The 23,065-nt window shown below is 48.2% G+C and overlaps 1 protein-coding gene across 3 annotated transcripts in view; it reads right to left on the reverse strand.

Annotated features, from left to right (window-relative positions):
* Positions 1-200: 200 nt before the first annotated feature.
* Positions 201-23,065, reverse strand: part of slc12a7b (solute carrier family 12 member 7b) — a 40,637-nt gene continuing 17,772 nt past the window's right edge. The window contains exons 4-26 of one of the 3 annotated variants that reach the window (XM_079754395.1): positions 22,065-22,211; positions 19,060-19,114; positions 18,543-18,673; positions 18,047-18,288; positions 17,620-17,834; positions 16,859-17,026; positions 16,521-16,619; positions 16,201-16,258; positions 15,823-15,997; positions 15,320-15,438; positions 14,916-15,014; positions 14,001-14,120; positions 13,627-13,731; positions 12,910-13,078; positions 11,336-11,531; positions 10,718-10,887; positions 10,321-10,452; positions 9,697-9,804; positions 9,098-9,205; positions 7,492-7,655; positions 6,147-6,161; positions 4,026-4,159; positions 201-3,472 (exon numbers count right to left, since the gene is read on the reverse strand). In XM_079754395.1, the coding sequence (XP_079610521.1) occupies positions 3,381-3,472; positions 4,026-4,159; positions 6,147-6,161; positions 7,492-7,655; positions 9,098-9,205; positions 9,697-9,804; positions 10,321-10,452; positions 10,718-10,887; positions 11,336-11,531; positions 12,910-13,078; positions 13,627-13,731; positions 14,001-14,120; positions 14,916-15,014; positions 15,320-15,438; positions 15,823-15,997; positions 16,201-16,258; positions 16,521-16,619; positions 16,859-17,026; positions 17,620-17,834; positions 18,047-18,288; positions 18,543-18,673; positions 19,060-19,114; positions 22,065-22,211 (3,021 nt within the window). In that variant the 3' untranslated portion in view covers positions 201-3,380. The remainder of the gene's footprint in view (positions 3,473-4,025; positions 4,160-6,146; positions 6,162-7,491; positions 7,656-9,097; positions 9,206-9,696; positions 9,805-10,320; positions 10,453-10,717; positions 10,888-11,335; positions 11,532-12,909; positions 13,079-13,626; positions 13,732-14,000; positions 14,121-14,915; positions 15,015-15,319; positions 15,439-15,822; positions 15,998-16,200; positions 16,259-16,520; positions 16,620-16,858; positions 17,027-17,619; positions 17,835-18,046; positions 18,289-18,542; positions 18,674-19,059; positions 19,115-22,064; positions 22,212-23,065) is intronic. The other 2 variants (XM_079754397.1, XM_079754396.1) reach the window with 2 other exon arrangements.

Consider the following 23,065-nt stretch of genomic DNA (forward strand, 5'->3'; position numbering starts at 1 on the left):
GACATATGACCAAAATGTCACCAACAAAATTGTCATGCATTACAAACATAAAATTTTTTACAGAAATGAGTGACATAATTTACTTTAAACATGGAAGAAATGCTGTGAACATCTGTCTGCCGACCAGCCTCAACAATATGCAGTCTATTTGTAGTATTTACCAACTAGGTTGGTTACCTGATGAAAAACATTTGGCCAGCTTAGTTGGACACTTGGTTATTTTAATGTTAAATGAGATGAGACAAAGCATGGGGTTATTATTCAGCACTTTAATTACTCCAAGAGGCACAAATAAAATGTAAAGGACTATAGTTTTCTAAATGTTCATTCACAATTGGCCTATTGCGTTCTCTGAGCCCTGTCTATCCAACAGCAGTCACGCAGACAGACACACACACACACCTTTCAGTGAGAGGCTGTTAGGTAAAGACTCTCATAAAGCATCTGCTAATAGTGCATGATATAAATGTTTTAAATGTGTTTGACTGAGCCTCATGACAGCTTGAGGTAGATTATACTCCTGCCACTTCACACAGTCCAGCCGGGGAGCCACACCTGATGGATCTGATCCTATTCATTACCCAGATACGAGTCCTGGTGTTGACTGATAATGCATTCATCGCCGGAGCTATTTCAGTAACCAAAAATAGTATTTACTACAAAAGAAAAACACATTTATTAATTTATCTTAACACAGTTTCCAACAGTTCAAATCTTGAATTCCTTAAAACTATGCACCATTTATTATTTTATTACACAGACTCAAAGATTTCATCTTTGGCGGCTAAAATACAAAACAAGAACAGACAGAAGAGGAGCGAGAAGGTTTCAACGACATGGTAAGTGACACGGCGGGGAAACCACAATGGGTAGCGAGCCCCGGGGTCCATCACAGGGAGCCCGCCTGAGGCCCGATAATGTGATGTGTTCCTGGAGGTCATTGACCCCCCACACGCACACACATACACCACAACATCAAGAACGACGACACACGCAAACACCGACTACAGCCTCCCCCCCCCCCCCCCCCCCCCCCATTACCCAATCCAGTCCACTTCCTTGACAACGCTCCTTTGTGATTGGACACTTCTAAACGTAACAGATAATTGAGATGTAACAATGTGAGCCATGAATAGAGCGACTAGGTGCTGACAACATGGCCGCACACCACAAAAGACAATGATGCACTCGAAACAAAAACAATGGCTGTCTTTCTAAATGAGCTGAGAACAGAGGTGCTGAAGACTATATTCTGTTCTGTCGAATACTGCACAGCTAGGGGGAGAAACTGTGGAGATATAGGCGTACTAGCCAGAGGGGGTACATTCATCTCATCACTAATGTGGGCATCTAAAACCTTTAAAATGTAATGGATGGTCAAATTCATATTTGTTCAAGAATTGAACAAAGAATGGACATTTTCTGAAATTAAAATATATTCTAATATTTGTATTCTGATTAATACAAATTTGGCAGGTCAAAATAAAATGCATCGAGACAATTGTCGTGCATTGCTAACTAGACTAGTTAGTGTAAGACTACTAGTTTTCATAAGGTTTCCTCTATGCGGTGAGAGGAGACACTAAGAAACTGTATTAACTATACTTCCACAGTTTTCCTTTTTGGCACATAATTTCCCCACTACACACATTTCATAAGCACCGCTCTTCCTGCGTGTGCATGTGGCTGAATTAATGGACTTCATTTGCTCTAGACGACACCCAACTTTCAGTCAATATGTAACCAAGCAAAGCTCCTCAAGCGATGGTCCACCAACAGCGGGAAGATCAGAGGGGAAAGCAAAGTGGGATGAGGCCGGCGTTACTTGGGATATTTAGATTTTCCCAACCCATCCCTAGTGGTTGAACTACGCATGTTTAACCTCACATTCCCTTCATCAGAGATAAGACACCACACATGATGATGTTCCTTTTGGTGCCCCTCCTTGCGCTCCAGACTTCAGCCACTGATCCCCCGAGCTGTTTAACAGCTCATTGGTTAGTATGGTAACAATAAAAAAAAAAAGAAAACTGACGTATTCATATACTGCCCAAACAACTGCATATAAATTCCTAACCGGCTACTCCATAATCCATAAATATAAGGTGGCGTTGTATAAGACGCGGTGCGGCCCCTCTAGGGGTTTCCTGTCTGGACTATGGCTATGTTTCCACCCCCCTTGAGGCGGTAGTGCTGTTGGATGGCTGGCCAACTGCTTTGGCGACCGTGCCAATGGACAGGGCCGTCTGCTAGTGACACCACGGGATCTGACGGCTAACCGTGACACACTCTAGCTATGTTCCTGGGGACACGATTGCACGTTCGATGTCCACTTTCCAGTCAGTCCCCATCACTGCTCAGCCTGCAAGCCAGCCACACAGCGCAACAAGGAAAGAAGACACACAAACACACATGCACGCACACGCACACGACACACGCACTCAAAAACAAAAGCATGCAGCCTCCATTCAACGATGTGTCCTAATGTCGACAGTGGTGAAAGAGGACTTCTGAAGCAGTTAACATGTGAAAGAGTGTTTGAAGACACAGCCGGATGTACACAGAACAGGGACTTGGAGGAGAGGAACCCCATACAGCCACCCCTTTTGGGTAACAACTGTGCATCTGCGTATGAACGCACCCAGGCAGTCCGCAAGGCGCATCGGCACGCACGTTGACCAGGTCGCCATTCTAGTATCCCTGCACTGACCCCTGCACTGACCCCCTTTCACGGCGTGGTAAGATGGTGAAAAGGTAGAAAACACATTATCATCCACTGGAATATTTTCAGTCTAGGATCTACCACTTGTTACATGTTAATTGTAAAGACATGCGTTTGCTGTGCTTCGATTTTGCTCAGGTCCAATGTGCGTCTTCCCCCGCGCCAATGACAATACCTATCGATATCTATCCAACAGCTTACCGTTTTCTACGGCGACAACATAGGTCACAACATCACAACACAACGGAGGGGGAAACAAGAAAATATAACATGTAAAAATGTTCAAAGTTAAATGAAATGTGTATATAAAGTGTCTCTATGCTCTTTCCTTCCAGTCGGCGGGGCTGTGGGTGCCCGGTGGGGACAAACAGCGCCACCGCCCTCCTGCTTGGCCCAACTGTGAGCTGATGGTCACACCCGTCCATACCAAACATTTCCTCCTGTCCGAGGGCACCCGAGACCTTCTGTCCAATCACAGGTGCCCTCACAACAAAGCCCGCCCCGATTCAAGAAACCCGAACGAGGCTCCTCCCCTGAACAAGAGAACCAAACGATAAGCGGCGGTTTCGCGGTGTCCCGTGGCGGAGGCCAGTGTGGGGGTGGGGGTGGGGGTGGGGGGGAGGGGCGGGTAGGGGGCGGGGGCCGGCTCTGGCGCTCCTTAAGAGTAGATGGTGATGACCTCGCGGCCGCCTCCACGCACCAGCAGCACACGGTTCAGGCCCTCCAGCAGCACCTCCAGGAACTCCATGTCTGGGGGCCGAGGAGTCAAGGGCCCGCACTCTGCAGCACTGGGGCCCACAGCCATGGGGACTCCATCCCCCCCCCCCTCCCCACCCCCACACCCTGTCCTTGCTACTTGGACCTTCTGTACCTAGTCTGCCTGTTCTTTATGTGCATCTTTGCAAACCGTAGCAGTTCTTGGTACAGTCGTGGAGGTGAACCTGTGCACTTGCTGCGTGAAGTCAGAGGCACATTTTATTACAACCTCCCAGAAAAATAGATAATAAGATTATCTTCAACAATGCATTCAATCCGTTTGGAATTTGAAAATCTAATGTTTTTGGGCCTCTGTCCTGACATGGCGGCCCCCGGCCCCTTTTAGGCCATGTGCTTTGGGCCTTACAAATAGACATTCTGTAAAAGTGGACTACGACATACGTCTAATATTTAAGAGCATGGGGATGAGGCCAACCCCCTCACCTGTCCCCCTCAGACACCTGCCGGCAAATGGCGCCCCTCCCCTGGCCCACCCTCCAGCAGCCCGTTACGGGGGGGCTTCCCCTCAGCCCTGGCAGAAGGATACAGTTCTCGTCGCCGCCTCGGTTGCGGGGCGGTCCTGGCATGTTGAGCAGAACCAGGTGGGCCCCCTGGGACTTGTTGACCACCACCTCGTTCAGCTTGACCGCCGTGTGCATCCGCCGCACGTTGGACTGGTTCCTGGTGAGGACACGGGCCGCAGTGAGGAGGAAGGCCTGGACCCACCAAGACACCATTATGGACCTGGCCTAATCTCTACTCACTAGAACACCATCATGAACCTGACATCAGCTCTACCCACTAGAACACCATCATGAACCTGACATCAGCTCTACCCACTAGAACACCTTTATGGACCTGACCTCAACTCTATTCACTAGAACACCTTTATTGACCTGACCTCAGCTCTACTCACTAGAACACCATTATGGACCTGACCTCAGCTCTACTCACTAGAACATCATTATTGACCTGACCTCAGCTCTACTCACTAGAACACCATCATGGACCTGACCTCAACTCTATTCACTAGAACACCTTTATGGACCTGACCTCAGCTCTACTCACTAGAACACCATTATGGACCTGACCTCAGCTCTACTCACTAGAACACCATTATGGACCTGACCTCAGCTCTACTCACTAGAACACCATCATGGACCTGACCTCAGCTCTACTCACTAGAACATCATTATTGACCTGACCTCAGCTCTACTCACTAGAACACCATTATTGACCTGACCTCAGCTCTACTCACTAGAATATCATTATGGACCTGACCTCAGCTCTACTCACTAGAACATCATTATGGACCTGACCTCAGCTCTACTCACTAGAACATCATTATGGACCTGACCTCAGCTCTACCCACTAGAACACCATCATGGACCTGACCTCAGCTCTACTCACTAGAACACCATCATGGACCTGACCTCAGCTCTACTCACTAGAACACCATTATGGACCTGACCTCAGCTCTACTCACTAGAACATCATTATTGACCTGACCTCAGCTCTACTCACTAGAACACCATTATTGACCTGACCTGAGCTCTACTCACTAGAATATCATTATGGACCTGACCTCAGCTCTACTCACTAGAACATCATTATGGACCTGACCTCAGCTCTACTCACTAGAACATCATTATGGACCTGACCTCAGCTCTACCCACTAGAACACCATCATGGACCTGACCTCAGCGCTACTCACTACATCATATGGACCTGGCCAAATCTCTATTCACTAGAACATCATTATGATTGACCACTCTGAAGATCCACATTAAAAACTTCTAAAGTGAGAGGTAATGACGGCAACCGGTGTAAAACAAACGTTTGTTACTCTCCTGTGTTAGGGGTTAGGGGATTGAACGACAACAATAACTTAACGCTTCACAAACTTTTATTTGTTATCCGAAAAAAAACATATTTTAATAACTTACCTGAGCGTATAATTTTTGTACAATTAAAATAAGCTTTGGCAAGGTTGCATAACAAACAAAAGGTATGTAGTACTAAATTGAGTATCCTACATTGCAATAAGCAATCATGTGTCATGTCATTCGCAGAAAATGACGATGAAGGAATCATTGCAGATGCGTGAACTGAAGCATGAGGCGGGGCTGATGGGAACAAAGCACTTTGTCCTGCACACACTCCTGAGCGCTCGACAGATGACCACCATTTTGAGAAAAAAGTTGCCAGTCGTTTGCTAGGCTTGCTTACGTTTTTAATCTCCCGGGCTCATGACTCAACGCATCATGTGGTGAATGTTGTCCACATTCGGCCAATACTTTTTCTCAGAATGCGGTCTCGCTATCGTCCCCCTCAGGAGGGTGAAGCCTTAACAATGCACATGACATGTCACATGTGAATAAAAGTCTGGAGGACTGTTAACTCCCCTACTCGACATGAGAGAAACTAAACTTCTGCTTTCCACTAAAATGAGCGAATCCCATATCCGCTGTTGCCAATCATGTGACCTTGCAAATTCAATCGCAAAGGCCAGGAGGGTGCAGGTGTGTGTGTGTGTGTGGAGGGGGGTGGGGCATGAAGCAAAAAGCGCATGCAAAGGCAAGCATGTGCATGCAGCAGCACGGCCACGGGCAGACTGACAGGGGGAACAACACACACGGGGCCTGGAGCAAAGAGAAATGTGACTTACAGATTCTCCCACTCTCTAGAAGGAGGAGATACCAGGACAGAACAAACAGAGACAGCAACTTAGACACCGGTGAGAAACACTCACCAAAGCTTCTTGTCTTTTTCTCTCTTTCCATCTCTTACACACAGACAGACACGCACACCCACAAAACATCTAGCCGACCCAAAGGTGAACCATCTGACCCCATTCAATTAGTAAATACTTATTACTTGCTATAGAGCAATGATTTGGTTAAGTTAACATTATCCAACATGTAGTATTTGATTTGATTCTATGTAGATATTAACATTTAATATAGAATGCATAGGAAAAAATAGTAAATAAGTGTGATATGATATAACGGGAAATGAATACAGGTACACACACACACACACACACACACACACACACACGTTGAAGTGCCTGCGCAACACATTTCAGCCTGAAGGCACCATGCAGTTATTAGGCAGTAGTGTGCACTCTGCCACTGCTTCCAGCTCTAAGGCTGCTAAGCTAACACATGCTGGGGGGGGGGGGGGGGGGGGCTGACACCAGTGAACTGACGCCACTTCAATCGCCCTGTCCGGTAGGGTTTACGTAAACACCACGGACACAACGGACAGTTTTTAATTCACAGGACAGGACACTTCTAGTGAAAAGGGATCACGTTTCTCTCCCTGCCCCCCTCCCCCTGATGCACATGCATTTAAAAAAACTCCGTTTCAAAAGCGGTGTCTTTTAAACCCAGACATATGAGGTTCTACGTATACATGAGGGTCTATATTAGAGACCAGTGGTGGTTCTACGTATACAAGAGGGTCTATATTAGAGACCAGTGGTGGTTCTACGTATACATGAGGGTCTACATTAGAGACCAGTGGTGGTTCTACGTATACATGAGGTTCTGCATTAGAGGACCGTGGTGGTTTTACGTATATATGAGGGTCTAGATTAGAGACAGTGGTGGTTCTACGTATACATGAGGTTCTGCATTAGAGGACCGTGGTGGTTCTACGTATACATGAGGGTCTATATTAGAGACAGTGGTGGTTCTACGTATACATGAGGTTCTGCATTAGAGGACCGTGGTGGTTTTACGTATATATGAGGGTCTAGATTAGAGACAGTGGTGGTTCTACGTATACATGAGGTTCTGCATTAGAGGACCGTGGTGGTTTTACGTATATATGAGGGTCTAGATTAGAGACAGTGGTGGTTCTACGTATACATGAGGTTCTGCATTAGAGGACCGTGGTGGTTCTACGTATACATGAGGGTCTATATTAGAGGACTGTGGTGGTTCTTTGTATACATGAGGTTCTTCACTAGAGGTGGTTCTACAGCTAAATTAGGCTCAGAGACTCACGGCTTCATGTTGAACAGGTCCCGGACGGCCACGTTGGCGTTGGCCTCGCGGCCCCGGTGGCGCTCGGTGAAGAGCTTCTCCTTGGTCCAGGTCATGTGCACGCCCGCCGCCGCGTCGCTGAGGGCGGCGTGGGACGCCGTGTTCCTGTCGTGGATCAGCTGGGCCTGAGGGCGAGAGACACACAGAGAGACAGTGGGACAAGAGGGAGAGAGAGAACGGATATGAACAGGTGGAAGTGATGGAGGGACCATGGAAGTCAATGTAAAGGAGAGAGAGAGACAGAGAGACAGAGAGACAGAGACAGAGAGAAAGAAGGAGAGAGAGAGACAGAGACAGAGAGAGAGAGAGACAGAGAGCAAGAAGGAGAGAGAGAGACAGAGACAGAGACAGAGAGAGAGTGAGAGACAGAGAAAGAGACAGGGACAGAGAGACAGAGAAAGAGACAGGGACAGAGAAACAGAGAGAGAGAGCGAGAAGGAGAGAGAGACAGAGCGTGAGAAGGCGAGAGAGAGACAACAGAGAGAGACAGAGCATGAGAGACAGAGAGCAAGAAGAAGCGAGAGAGACAACAGAGAGAGACAGAGCGAGAGACAAACGCATTTGGTGATGGTTCAGGAGGAGAACTGAACAGTGGGAGTGGTGTGGGTGAAAAGCACAGACAACCCAGTGGTGCCAGTCAAGGACAACAGACTAGCACTTAACACCGGGTTACATGGGAAAGGTGCAGGAACTGTGCTCGCAAAATGCAACAAAGTGGGACAACATATAAACAACCAAACGGATATACAGACCAGTACAAACCAGGGTGCAACAGAGAGGTGGGCTGGGGTGGCGGCGCTAAGTAGGGCTCGCAGAAAATAAATAAAAGGAAGGCGTGCGGGATAACTGTGAGGGGTTAGCGAGGGGTTGGTGGTGGTGGTGGTGGTGGAGGATGGGGTGCTGGAGACGGGGTTGGTGGTGGGTCACTACGAGATGACGGGCTACCATTCACAAAGCAGATCTCAGCACAGACCATCCAGTAAGAAGTGCTCCCGCTGTGTAGCAGTTTGGTTTGGCCTGGTTTTGGACCAGCCTCCCCAATCAGCTGCTTTACCGACCCAGCTCAGAGAGAGCTCATACCCAGGTCAGACCCTGACTTTGCACTGAAGTAGAAGTTAAAACATCTGACCGACAGGTGTCCGGATTAGGTCCATGGAAGCCCCTTGTCTCAGAGTGTACGTGTCAAGTATAAGTCAGCACCGTCGCTGGAAAATAGCTTTCATTTCAGCAATGGGCTCATGTGTTCTCCCAGGGCCTGAGCTGAATCTTTAATCCAGAGTCACTTCCCTTTAAAGATTCTCTTTTATGCATGCGCTCTATAGGCAAGTTGGACTGAGCATGTGAACCATGCAGCCGGCCATTTGAGGGGCGTTGTATGCATCATCGTAGGCATCCTTTGTTTTGCGTTGGTCGATGAATGGATGATGGATACAAGTCAAATGGGTCAGACCGATGGGGGTGGGTGGGTGGTGGGAGTGGCGGGTCAACGCGTCAGCATAGATACCACTTTGTGAAGGCATGCCCGTGTTTCTAACAGCAAGAGGGTGTTGCTGGGCGACCCGGCTACCTCGTCTTCCTCCACCTGGGGGGGGGTCAGCTGGGTGGGGCTCTGAGCCGGCGGGCTCTGGTTCTTCCGCCGGATGGAGCTACGAGACCCGTCAGTGATACTCTGAATCTGAACAAAAGGGGGGGGAGGTGGTTGTCATGGGTGACGGGAGAGGTCTGCCCCCCCGGGAAGCCACCGCACGCAGGGGGGACGTGTTGTGGTGGGGGATGGAACCGCCGGGGGGCTAGTTTTATCAGAGATGTCCAGTGCTTGTTTCGCTTAGCTTGGCACGCACGCACGCACGCACACGCACACGCACACACACACACACACACACACAGATTGAGGTCCCCTTAAAGAAAAGAGCGTTCTTCTCAACGACAGCACACCTGTAATGAAACAGCGTCATGATACAGAGAGGAGACATAGCAAGGCCTCCATATCAAGGATCCTCTACACAAGCTAATTCGTCTGATTAGGACTGTTTGCTCTGAGCAATCCTCAGAGCAAACACATTTCACCGCTGGCATACGGCTGCTGAACTACGGTCATAGTGGTCTTCTGCAGCTCCGCATGGTACGCTGGTGACGGCCCGGGGGTCTCGGTGTGGTTGTCTTTACCTCTCTCTCCCTCTCGTTCCGGGACAGCTGCATCTGCTTCAGCATCTGGGACCTCTGCTCCATGACCAGGGTCTTCTCGTAGGTGAAGGCCGAGATGTCGCTGTCGTGCTGCGGGACCACAAGAGCAAACCCCCCCGTGAGACGGAGTCACGCACCGCCGTCGCCCCGTCGGCAGTCCGACCATTTGAGCGCTGCATTCTGGGAGGTGCTTATGGGCCGCAGCACGCCAATGCGGTGCCAAACTATTTGAATGCTGACTGATTTGACCACCTGCATTTTAGAGCCACACATTGAAAACATCTGCCTTGGGATTCTTCACAATCACAGCAAGGAAGACACACGTACAATTGTAATGTTCTGTCTTTTAAATGTATTTGAACACGCTCCATCCAAAGCATCATTCTTAGCATGGGTGTCAATGAGGCTTTTGAAATCCTACATTGAATCGACTAGTTTTGAACAAGAGGATTGCATAAAAAACCTGAAAACACTGGACGAGATGCTTTGACGGCTTTCTAGCACTTCCACAAAGTGGAAAATACACATTGCAAAGCGTGGTCCATTCTGAGCAGGGTTCCCAGAGCGAGTTCCCGGTCAGGGCTCAGAAGGGAGCGGGCCACTCACCATCTCCACCACCTCCACCTCGGCGTCCAGCCGCAGGTGGTACAGGAACATCTGCAGGTCCTTCTTCATCTGGATGGAGTTGTCGTCCATCTGGGCCACGGTGAAGATGCGCATCTTGCACTTCCTCCACACCTGAGCGGAGAGACGGACGGAGGAGGAACACCTGTTTAATATAGTTGATGGAGGAGGAGGACAAGAAGGACGGATGATAGAAGACAACGGGCAGATGAGGTTGTCCATTGTAGAGAGAGGCAAAATTAAAAAACATAGCTTATAAATAACTTATAAATCCATGAACACTGAGCTTGACGGTACTTAATTGATAAAGCAGCCTTCAGACAAATATGCAGCCTAAAGTGCCTCCCATAGCCACAGTAGAAGGCGGTTGACCCCTGACCTTGTGCTGACGCAGCAGGAAGGGCAGCAGCATGAGCATGCCTCCGTCGTGCACCACCCACCACACGTCGATGGTGCCCTCGCCCAGGCGCTCCTGGTTGCCGGGGAAGCTGTCCACGTTCTTGGCCACCAGCAGCGCGTGGTGCGTCGCCGTGGTCTCCCTCACCGTCTCTGGGGGCCGGAGGGAGGGAGAGAGAGGGAGGGAGGGAGGGAGGGAGGGGCACACGAGGGAGGGATAGAGGGACACAGGGGGGAGAGACAGAGACAGAGAGAGAAAAGCATGACGACGCTACAATAGTCTTATTACGCTCATCTGTGTGTGTGTGTGTGTGTGTGTGTGTGTGTGTGTGTGTGTGTGTGTGTGTGTGTGTGTGTGTGTGTGTGTGTGTGTGTTTCTGGCTGGCGTTAATCAGCCTCATAGGGAAATTGTTGAAAATACCTTTTAGTCAAGAGAACCAAGGAGTCCTGAAAAATTTGACTGACATTTGACTGTGACGGCAAACGCAGCCTCGGTGCGTCAGCACTTGCATTTCTGCATCACCCTGCCCTGCCGATTCTGGTTCATCCTCTAATCTTTCCTGGACCTCCATCCAGCCCAGTGTGTCGGACCAGCCCTCACCTATGAAGTTCTTCCAGGAGGCAGGGTCATTGGACTGCTTCCAGGTGCCGGGCCAGGCCATCAACACCGTGTTGTGCTTCATGCCCCCCAGGCCGGCCGACTGGATGAGGTGGGAGAATCCGTCCCTCAGGTTGGACGACACCACCACGTGGCAGAAGCCCTTGGTGCGCTCGGCCGCCATGGAGGACTTGATGTTCTGGAGGACGCAGGGAGGGAGGAGACAGGAGGAGGAGGAGGAAAGAAGGAAGGAAGCAGTACAGGAAGAAATAGGAAAAGGGAAAAGACATGAAAACTATGACCTCCTACCTGATGACTGATCTACTCACATTCTTATGGCTTTGGTGAAATCCTGTTGCTTAAGTTTCATAAGGAGCCATACTATGCCTAGGGCATCAGTACATATAACTTGGTTGCTTTAACTCTAGACTTAATGCCTACTTCCTGACTAGTTGGATCATACTATATCACCTGGCAGCAGCCCATAACGGTGGCCTATGTATGAGGGACTTTAAGTGTGGTGTGGTTAAATCTCTTGCACTCTAACCAGTCCCCGGTGACCACTTCCTGTCCCCGGGTGTTACTCCAGTTCACACACGGCGTCTACTGCTCAGACTGTTACTATGACGATGTTACTACTGCTCTGCGGCTGGCCCTGCCATGAAAGGCTGCAGGGGGTTCTTAGGGAACAACCTAGTCTGGCTCATCATACACTACCTGCCTGGTTTTTAATGGTGTCTACATGTTTATTACCACCACCGTCCCTACATCAGGACTAAGGCGGCTACATGACCTAACACAAACAGTGGATGCTTAACCTTGTCCTCGACTGGTATTCGTTTAATATCATACCTTTTCTGATACCTTTTCAGAAAGGAACCATTTCACATTTAATTTCATTCACCGCTATGTGGGCCTGCCCGCTAAACAGTACATTCACAGTGATCCCTCTGTCCCTTTTAGAGGTTTATCCTTTCACCACTGGGTAGACTTACAGAGATGTGCTGGCCCTTAGCCTGAATATAGGCCTATCATGAGTGTATAATAACACACTCATGATAAAGCCGTATAAATAACATGCTTATGAATTCTTAAACGCTCCAACGTTCCGAACGGTTAATATTGGGAATCGACCAACACCCCTGGATTTGGGTTGTCTAATCCTGAAGTTAATCTTTTGTTGAGGATTGCTGAGGACAGGAGAAGTAATCTGCTGAATGAAATTGCTTTTCTAGAGCAAGTCAGGCCAAATATAGTCATGTGTCAGGTGTTGAATCACCTATGAAGTGTACTGCTCATTGCGGCCAGCATGTGGCAGCACTGGTCTGGTCAGTCGAATTTGGACTGTGGTTGACCTCATTATTCTGAATCAACTATTTTCACTGCATCAAGCATGGCAGTGTATGTGTTCCTGCTGTGTCTGTATGTATGTATATGTGTATGTGTTCCTGCTGTGTGTGTATGTATGTATATATGTATGTGCAGCTGCTGTGTGTGTATGTATGTGTGTGTGTGTACCTGCTGTGTGCGTATACGCGCATGTGTGTGTGTGTGTGTGCGTGCGTGCGTGTGTCTACCTGCTCAGCCGTCTTGGCCTCAGAGTCCTTGGTCAGATAGGTGCCCTCCAGCACGTTGCCCACGATGGTCAGCCCCTTGCCGGCCTTCAGCTGGGTGGTGAGAGACAGCAGGCGCGGGTGCTTCACCGCCAGGTCCGTGTCCACGTTGAGCAGCACCAGCATCTGGGGCCTGGGCACCGTGAGCAGGGAGGAGAGGGGTGTTCAACAACAGCCTTCTCATCTCCATCAAAAATAACATCTTGTCTTTCCTCAACAGTCTCCACATTGCATCGTCTGTGAATCCAACCATGATCACAGGTAAGCCCTCCACATGCGTCTGCCTTGTTTGTCTAAACTCACATGGAATTTTTTTCCAAACTCACTCACATGTTGGACAATGTGATAAAACGCTAATCAATGGAAGTGTCACCGCAAGGTGTCATTACCCTAATGTACACTAGAGGGTGGTTTGTCAACTAGCGTGCAAAACATCTACGAGGATAGAGCTCAAAAAAGGTGTCTGTTTCAGACAGCGACTGGTGAACACACCTATGTTTTGTATTCTATTTGAGTGTCTCAGACTTTAACAATTACACAGTTTCAATGTTTACACAGCTAAGCTCGGTAAGCTGCAGCCGGCAACTAAATGGTTTTGAACCACGGCCTTCTGGGCCAATAAGCCAATCAGTGAGGCGCAGCTCCTGGGTGAACACTCAGGTAAACACAGCAGAGCCGCACCTCCAGTTCTTGGTGTGCGGGGGCGCCTCCTCCAGGCGAATGAGGGCATAGCGGGCAGCGTTCAGGGAGAGCCCACGGATCCCATCGCCCCACTCCTTCTCCGCCCTGGAGAGAGATCAGTACCGAACCAATCTTAAACAATTCTAACAATAATATATGCAACAAACATAGTGCAAAAAATATATATACAATAGATAAATGAATACATCAATAGATAAAAATAAAAATAAATGTAGTGTGAGAAAATAATGGCTACGTTGTTGGGACAACTTTGCAGAGAGGCCATTGACACACTTGTTGGTTTCCACTGATCACCGTCACTATGAACTGTTAGTTCCAGTGTCTAGGTGTGTGGTGCAGTGCAGCGCTCTCACCCGCGGTACTCGATGTACTTGTAGATGAGGCCGGCGATCACCATGGCCACGATGGCGTAGTACCAGGACGAGATGAACATGAGGGAGAGACACAGGCTCATCCCCAGGAACGACAGCGCCCTGCAGGGGGAGAGAGCAGGGGAGTGTACCGCTACAGTTAGGCAAACAGCGCTAACCAAACACAAGGCTAGTATTTAATGATGCGCCATGCAAATTGGTTCACGTGCCACAGGCATCATTTTCTTTTTGTGTGTGTGCACAGCTGTGTGCGCCTGAATTAAAGAGATGACAGACTCCACACACAAACAGGGACACTATATGATCAAAGGGCCTGTGATCATAGATCACAGACAATGGCCTATCCTGTTAGTTTGGAATCAGCGTGGCTGGGCACTGCTCCCAAAATGACTCTCGCAGCAGGCCGGGCCAGAGGTCTAACAGTCAGATCACTGATGCACTAACTAGGTCTGAGCTGGGGCGGCTGATGCCAAGCTAACACTACAGGACGTTTGACCTGATTCTGACGTCAAAGACACAGGACACATTCTCCAGTCCCTGCATAATCTGGAAGATATCTGAAAGAAATACTGGTTCAATTGGGTTGATGGATGTGGTCAAAGATGCAATTATGATGGACCTCGTCAGGGTCCCTGCAGTGACGCATCGCTCTAATGGAATGTCCCCATCGAACGAGTGCACGTTAAACCCAGTGCAGCTGATCTTGCCAGTGTTTAGACACGAGGTGGGGAGCGGCGTTATCTCAGCTCCCCAGTTGTCCATTTTCTGAGTTTATGAACAGCCTACTTCAATCAAAAGCCATAATTTAAGTGTGTAAGTTCAAGAAGGCTTAAACTGCAAACATTTATCCGTGACTCTGATCGACCCAGAATCCCCCCCTTGGCAACGGTGACCCACCAGTGGTAGTACTTGAAGCGCGGCCTCCAGTTGGGCGTCCTGAGCAGCGTCTGAACGGCACAGGCCAGGTTGACAAAGAGGTAGCACATCAGGAAGAACCTGGAGGGAGGAGCAAGCGTTGGAGACTCATGGAGCAACTCAAAGTAGCAATGCCGTCGCATGGTCTTACAAAGTACAAGTACAGTTCATGTAGTGATGGATATGAGCCATCTCCCATTTCCAAAAGTAAATCCAATGCGAACGGACTAAATAAGTATGAAATTCAAAATAACTTTCAGAGAACAATAAAACACTATTGAAGATATTGCGCTTTTACTTTGTGTGTGCTTTCCCACCCATTGGGCTGTGTGTGTGTGTGTGTGTGCGAGAGTGTGTGTATGATTGAGTGAGCGAGTTCAACTGACATGGAGAGGATGGGGGCTACAGCGTCCAGGGAGGCGATGAGGATGCCAATCTCACAGATCCCACCGGTCAGCAGCAGAGCCCAGGTGGGCTCACCGTTAGCCTTCCCATGGCCAAACACCTGGAACACACACAGGCATGCTCACAACATATTCATCGACATACATGGCAGCATTCGCTCAGGGAGCGAGAGAACGCTGACTTGCAACCGGAAGAGTTGCTGTTTCGATGCCCGGCTCCTCCGAGCTTCAAGGTTTCCCTGAGCAAGGCCCCTCACCCTAACTGCTCCTGACGATCTGGCTGTTGCCATGCATGGTCGACACCGCCTTCGTAGTGTGCATGTGTGTACCAACGGGTGAAGGTTAGGCAATAATTATAAAGCACTTTGAGTGGCCATTGGTTAGCAAAGTGCTGTATATATGCTACCCATTTACATACAAGCAACACAAACCGTTAAGGTAACTTGACTGTAGAATGTGTGTGTTGGTAGGGGGGGATGACTTACCGCCAGGAAAGGGACAATGCCATCTCGTGCGATGGCTTGCAGTAGGCGTGGCGCCCCAGTCAAGCTCTGAAGCCCCGCCCCACAGCAGGAGAAGAAGGAGCCAATCACAATCACCCAGGGTGACGGCCAGGACAGCGTGCCAATCACAAGGTTCCGTTTTACAGAGTCGCCAAACCTGCAGAGTGGTTGCGGATGGAGACTTTTAGTTTCAAACAGAGGCCGTCTGAAAGATTTATAAACATCTCCCACTTGACAGTCCACGCTAAACAAGAAAAAACTAGTTTGCTACAGATTAACGCTCATTGGAGGAGCAGACAATGTGAGCGGTGTACAACGTACAAGTTAACATCCTGTATGATATCTGACCATCACACTTACTTGTCTCTGAGCAACACAGTGTCAATGCAGGCACCAAACAGCACCACAGAGGTCAAGTCTGGAGCACACCGTTAGGGAGAGAACCTACACTCTTCTATAGAGGACAATTAAATTATGCTGAATGTGATACATGTTTTTCATATAGAGGTCAAAGGTCAAACATCGGATTTCTTGGACTCACACTCCCGTTGCAAAAAATTGCAATAAATAGAGTTAAATAAAAAATAAAATAATAATAATAATAATAAAGAAAATATTAAGTGTAGCCTTTTTGACATCCCTCTTTGATAGAAGTGTCATGGCAACGGATGAGAGGATACAAATGAATGTGGTGGTTGCTATGGCCAGGATTGTCCCGATGGGGATGGACTTCTGGGCGTCCCGCAGGTCTCCCGATCGGTTGGAGCCGGCCATGATGCCTGGAGACAAGTCAGGCAACATTTTAGACCACTTCTGTTGTTTCAGGCCTTGTTGGACTTATTTGATGGTGCTCATGTAAACTAAGGTATTCATCAATACATTTAATAGGTTAACCCTAACCCTGATGCTAAGGCTACTTAATAACACTCATGCATTAACTGACATTAACTCACGGTTAATTAACGTTCCCTTCATGTTGTGAAGTGTTGTGAGGTGTGTGTAGAGCCAAGAGTCGTACCAGTGACAGAGGGGAAGTAGATGCCCACCAGCAGCGTGAAGAAGGAGGCGATGTCGTTGACCACGTAGGGCATGTACACGTCCTGGGAGGTGTCCGCCGCCAGCGCCGCCGGCTGCCTCGGCTTCTCCACCAGCATGCCCAGCGGCCCGTAGTCCGACCACATGTTGTCTGGGGGGGGGAAACGGCCGTTAGAACAAACACCAATGCGTTGGTAGTCACGTAGCGCCTGGCAGGAGGGGAAGAGAGGAGGCCCTGCATCGTCTGACGCTGTGGCCGAGCACAATGGACTGCGTATCATGCCAAGGGCAGACGGACTGGGGGGGTTAAGTAAGAGTTGTAGTGTGCTTGAAAACATCCTGTCTTGAGTGGCTGGTATTTTTATTGACCGGTGCTCCAGACCGGGTCATTGTAGTGCAGGTCACCATGTGACAGCAGGGATTTGTGTTAGTGTGCATTGGACATTCAAAAGCCAATAATTACTTTTTTTGACTTAACTAGTTGAAATTTGCCAAAAAAAGAAATAATACTGGGAAATGTGATGCAAAATGATGCAATGCTGTGCAATGTCCTGGCGTAGCTATTCCAAAGACCCTTGGGATATTTGTGTCATCTCGTTCATGTTTTGAAATATAAATTGTTTAGAAAAACCAAACAATTGCAAAGATTGCCCTACATGGCACTGCACAACATTAAATGATGTATCCCCAATGGATTCAAAGGTGGTGGTGGTGGTGGGTGGAGGGCGGACGCCGTGTTCTGACCTGAGATGACGCCGCTGGTGAGCCCGGGGATGCCCTGTATCACCGTGACGTTGTTGAGGACAAAGTACTCGTTGCAGGAGGCGTTGAGCGCCTTAGAGCCCCCACAGAAGAGTGCCCACAGCTCCGTGCCGATCGTCTGGTTGCCCACCTCCTCTGTCTTCAGACACTTGTCAAAGTTCAGGTTCTGGAGCGTTCGGTTTCCCAGCAGACACACACTACAGCACGGGGGAGAGGTACATCAATGTCAAACTCTGGGCCACGTTCTTGATTCTTTGAGTCTTTGTCCCAGTGTGAATTGCTAGCGAACCCCAGGCTTACAGGGACCTCTGAAATGCTTTTGGAGAGAGAAAAGCCCTCAATACCGCTCGCTGAGTGCAACATTATGGTGTACGGGAAAAGCATGACACGTTAAAGAGAGAGGACTCACGGGAAGTCTGGAGGGTCGAAGGCGGTCTTGATGACACCGGCGTAAATGGCCAGGATGGAGAGGATGACGCAGGCCAGGAAGACCAGCGCCAGCTTGTTCACGTACTTGACCCCCACGAACACCACCAGGGACATAAGCGTCAGGCAGCAGGTGCCATAGACGCGCATGTTGTTCAGCAGGGCGGCCGGCTCATCCTCCTTCTTCTCTGCCACGAAGATGGCCGCCTGCGGCACGATGTAGGTCTGACCAAACGCAAGCACAGGGAGAGGGCTTTAGGATGTGCCTGATGCAAGGATAGGGAGATGGCTTTACGGTGTCAAGCACAAGGAGAAGGCATTTGGCTGGGTTGAGCTCTGATCAGGGTTTGGCTTTTAGGGTAAAAACCATGGATCGCAGGTGTGATGCGGTCTGTATTCGGTAGGTTGAAGTTCCAAATAATATTCAATATTTGGGAAATGGATGGAAATGGATGCACGGATCATGACAGCATGCTCACCAATAGGATCTCTATGGTGCCCAGAATGTACATGGAGCCAGCGAAGGTGGTGCCCAGATAGAAGCAGAGGCCCACCGCGCCACCAAACTCAGGACCCAGGGATCTTGAAATCATGTAGTAGGAACCTCCAGCTGGAGGGAAGGGGAGAGGCAAAGGATTGGTTTTTAAATCGTATTTTACTCATTTCACCCCATTTTTAATTGCGTCATTATTCTTTATGACACAACCGATGAGCACAGACCGTCAAAAGTAAAAGCTGAAACCGAAACTGATTTCACAACTTAACACAGTCAATGTTAATTTATGATTATGTTCCAATAACTTTGAACTTCTGAAGTCTCACTCTTTGTATCATTTAAGATTGTGGTAAATTACACTGCATCCAATTTTGGATCTAGATCAATGAGGTATTACAAAGGAACATACTGTACGTGCAGACTTGTATGAGTACGCTTCAGAAGAATATTGGATTATTGTGTATGTTGTTCCTCTGTTCCACTGAATAAAGCCTGCTTACCTGGCACAACCCCATTGGTCGCGATTGCACTCATAGAGATGGCGGTCAGCATTGTCTGTGGAAAACAGATACAGATTCATTGTACAATATTTTACATCTTGGTCTGTCACATACAAACACCTCATGTGATATCCTTCACTTAAAATAATTTTTCATTGAAACAACACCCACAAATCTTATTGTTGCCAGGTTGTGCTAATTCTATACATCTATGGTTTTTCATGTTTGCAGTCCTATTGTAGGGCCGAGACAAAGGGTTTAGTGCGGTCATAAGCCGTGTCAGTAGGCAAAATCCGGCCCCATGCCTGTGAAATGACCTCCTTTGCTGCTAAGGCTTTAAGTCTTTGGAGATTGGTAATAGATAGCAGCTTTTCTCCGAAATCTTCACCAGAAAGCCTTATCGTCTATAGCCTACCTCTTACTCAACATTACTTCCGGATCAGAAGGCTGAAACCAGATCTAAACTTAAATAATTCTTCTAAAATAAGAATATATTTAGCTCTTTAAACCTCTCTTTTAACCGCAGCCAAGTAAAATACATTTTTATAATCATTGGAGCCATTATTGGAAAATCCATACCAGAGGAAAACAAAATAAATTACGTGGTTAATTACAATCCGTAAATACAGTGGTTAAAATTATAAACTCATGGAGTCAATTGAGCAATTGACTCCATGACTAATCCCTTGGGCGCTACTCTCTAAAGCAGCAATTTTATAGAAAGTAGCCAACAGCCTATTAAACAAGTCCAATGAACAAGCGAGAGGAGAGGGAGATGTATGTGAAGTTTCAGTTCCTTTGTATTGTGAGGCTAATGACATCTAATGCTGCACCGTGCCCTTAGCCTCGCCAAACCGCCCTGATTGCGCAATTCAAATATTGTTCAACCATCCGGCCTCCCTTCCCTTAAAACTAAAAAAAATGGGCAGACGTATCCGCGCTAGGGATGACTTTCAGATAGAAACTAAAAGGTGAACTTGGGAGATCAAGATGATCTCAGGAGGCTGTGAAGTCCAGGTCTGAATGGGCCGTACCAGGAAAGGCTGGACTAAAGCCATTTAAGTTGACCAATGTGTACCTACCTTCATAGCGTTGAAGGCCTAAGCTGCTGTGTCTTACTCAAGCCGAGACAGTGAGAGTGCATGGAAAAGTACAGGGTGGCTCGTCTCGTCAGCTGGAACGTTTATGGAGCATTCTCTCGGTCTGCTCTTAGTTTTACCAGTCATATCTTGAGAATTATTCATGCCAGCAGAGGGAATGGTCCCGATACAGCTCCATGTGTTCTACCAAGGCTTTCCAGGAATGTGTTTGCAGATAATTTGGAGATAAAATCTGCTTTCTTTAACGATAACGATTTGTCAGTTTTACTACCGTCTTAGAACACCTCTGTGACTTCAGAACTCGTGAAACAGAACTGCACTATGTACTTCACTGCTGCGTACGAGTTCCACAATGCATTTTAAATCCATGGATGCCATCTTCTGGAATGCCAAGCTTGTTTGCTTTGCCAATAACACAAGTTAGGGTAACACTTGAACGTGAGAACTCATTTATTATGAGAAGCGCACAAACACCAACATGATGTTTGATATCCGTCTATGAATCACGCTCCCTTCCCCATACTGTCCTCCTAATATCCGCCAACAACTTTCACGTCACCGGCAACATGGCAACCGCCCAGTTAAGCTCTGCATCCAAACAAACCTTGGTGATCAGAAACACATTTTCCAAAGAGTCCCAGTGACTCAGACATTCCAGTAGAATAACAATGCCCCCCTCCCCGCCCCCCTGAACATGATAGCAAGGCTATGGAAACAGCCAGGGAGGACGTGGAAGAACAGGGAGAAGCAGACGGAGTTGGAGAATGTTGCGCTCACGCACCCGTTGGGACGGGGGGCCGCGGCTGCAGTCCCATGAGAACCTAAAACAGTCTATTTGTAGGACTGTGTCATGGCAACAGGACTTCAGTGTGCAGGGGCGTTAGTTGTAAGTAATTGGCGGTAACCTGCAAAGCAGTGTAAACAGTCAACAGTAGAGCGGACTAACACAGGCATGCAAACAGAAACGTGAGATCCGACCGAAATATAAAAACTCAGGAATTAAGAAATTTCTTACTTAGTCTAACTTTTGTTCTTTTGAGTCTTAACTGCGACTTTGCTCACAACAAATGATGGACTGCTTTAAATATACACAGGTATTCTAGACACATTGTGTACCACTGTAAGAAAAGCAGTGGAACACTAGAATCGAATGTGACTACATTTACCATACGTTTACATTTACATTTAAGCATTCCCCAATATCCAGCATCCTTGCTGTTTGTCTGCTGAGGGAATTAACAACTGAAAGTTCCTTTCATTAAGTGAGAGAGGGTTCAGGGCGGGGTTGGCTTTTGAATTTCCCTGATGAAGCTTAAGCATGCCATTGTCTGCAGTGCTGTGCGTGTGCATGTGTGTGTGTGTGTGGCTAACACCATGCACAGGGAAAGGGATTAGGAATCAAGATGTCAGGTAGCATTTGGCACGGCGAGCTGTATGAGCAGCAGAAAGCCTTTGGGGCTAAATATAGCCAGTAAGGATCAGCAGCCATGACAGCCATCGCCCCCAACACGGTTGTTGTTCATACACACACGGTTGTTGTTCACACACACACGTCCGCAGCCGAGCGCCCGGCCCCCATCCTGAACACACCTCACACACGCCCAACGAGAAGTTTCATGGGAAAACCTGGTATGTCTTGTGTGCATACTCAGCGCTTGATTGCAATGTAATCGTTTAAAAGTTAAGGCTTTCAGAGGCGGGTGATTTTTGATTGTTCAGTCGAAAAAACGACTACCACTACACAACATGTTAATGTTGACCGTCAGGTAAACAAAGTATCCAAGTATCAGGTACATAGGTCTTTATCCACCAGCCACAATCGCGGTTAAGATGAAACAAGAACAAACATCCCGGTCAGTCCACAGTGCCAGTGAGCGCCGGGACACGGGGGTGGCCCGTACTTACACAGGAGCAGCACATCACCACGATGGCCAGGGACTCCACGATCCCCGCGGTGCCCACGATCCAGGTGAGACGCAGGAAGAGGATGACCCCGAGGATGTTCTGCAGACAGGGCAGGTACACGCCCATGAAGGTCCCCATCTGAGGGCTCTGCAGGAGGGGGAGAGGAGGGGAGCAACGGACGCAGGGAGTGGGGGGAGGAAGGGATGAAGCATGAAGGGGGGGGGGGGGGGGGGGGGGGGGGCAGTGTTGGGGGATATGGGTCATTTGTTGAGAAGAGATGCAAGGGAATAAAGAGAAGTGAGATGCCAGTGGAACAAAGGAAAGAGAAAAGGAAAGGAAGGGGGTGGGGCAAGATCATCAGAAGCACAATGGGTTAATGTTTTCACATTACAATGCAAAAATAGATTCAGAACATGTCAAATCTGCTTTAGTTTAATACAAGTGGAAGTTTACTCAAATTCCAAAGAAAAGCTATTTGTGCAAACTTGTGCTTGTATAATGGGTGCCTTGTCCGGTTGTTCTACTTCCCGGTGGTAATAAACAAGGTGTATCAGGAAGTGTGGATCAGCAGCAGGTCAGGGACAAGCATCTCGTCTCAGAAACTAAACAACAGCCATCCTTTTCAGTGACACAGCATCGCCAACATACCAGCTACAAAATGACGTTGGACTTTCGTCCGATAAATTCTTGTTCCAACTCTTGTTCCACCTCTGATGGCAAATCACCAAGGATTCATTCAACTATTTGATATATTAGTAAGTAGTATTCAAGGTCAAATAATCTTTAAAGTGGCCATACGTTTGATGTGAAGGGAAAGAATAACAAATTATTGTTGGCTGTGGGAAAAGCTCAATTTGAAAAACATATTATTCGCCATTTAGATGTCTTGCCAGAAATCTATGCTAAAAATACCCAGCAAGGCCCTGCAGAACCAATCACAAGAACATGCAAATCCTGACCAACACCAATGCAGATATGGTCCTATGATGACACTGTGATTA

The sequence above is a fragment of the Pollachius pollachius genome (assembly GCF_949987615.1).
Source record: "Pollachius pollachius genome assembly, chromosome: 17".
Taxonomy (NCBI): Eukaryota; Metazoa; Chordata; class Actinopteri; order Gadiformes; family Gadidae; genus Pollachius; species Pollachius pollachius.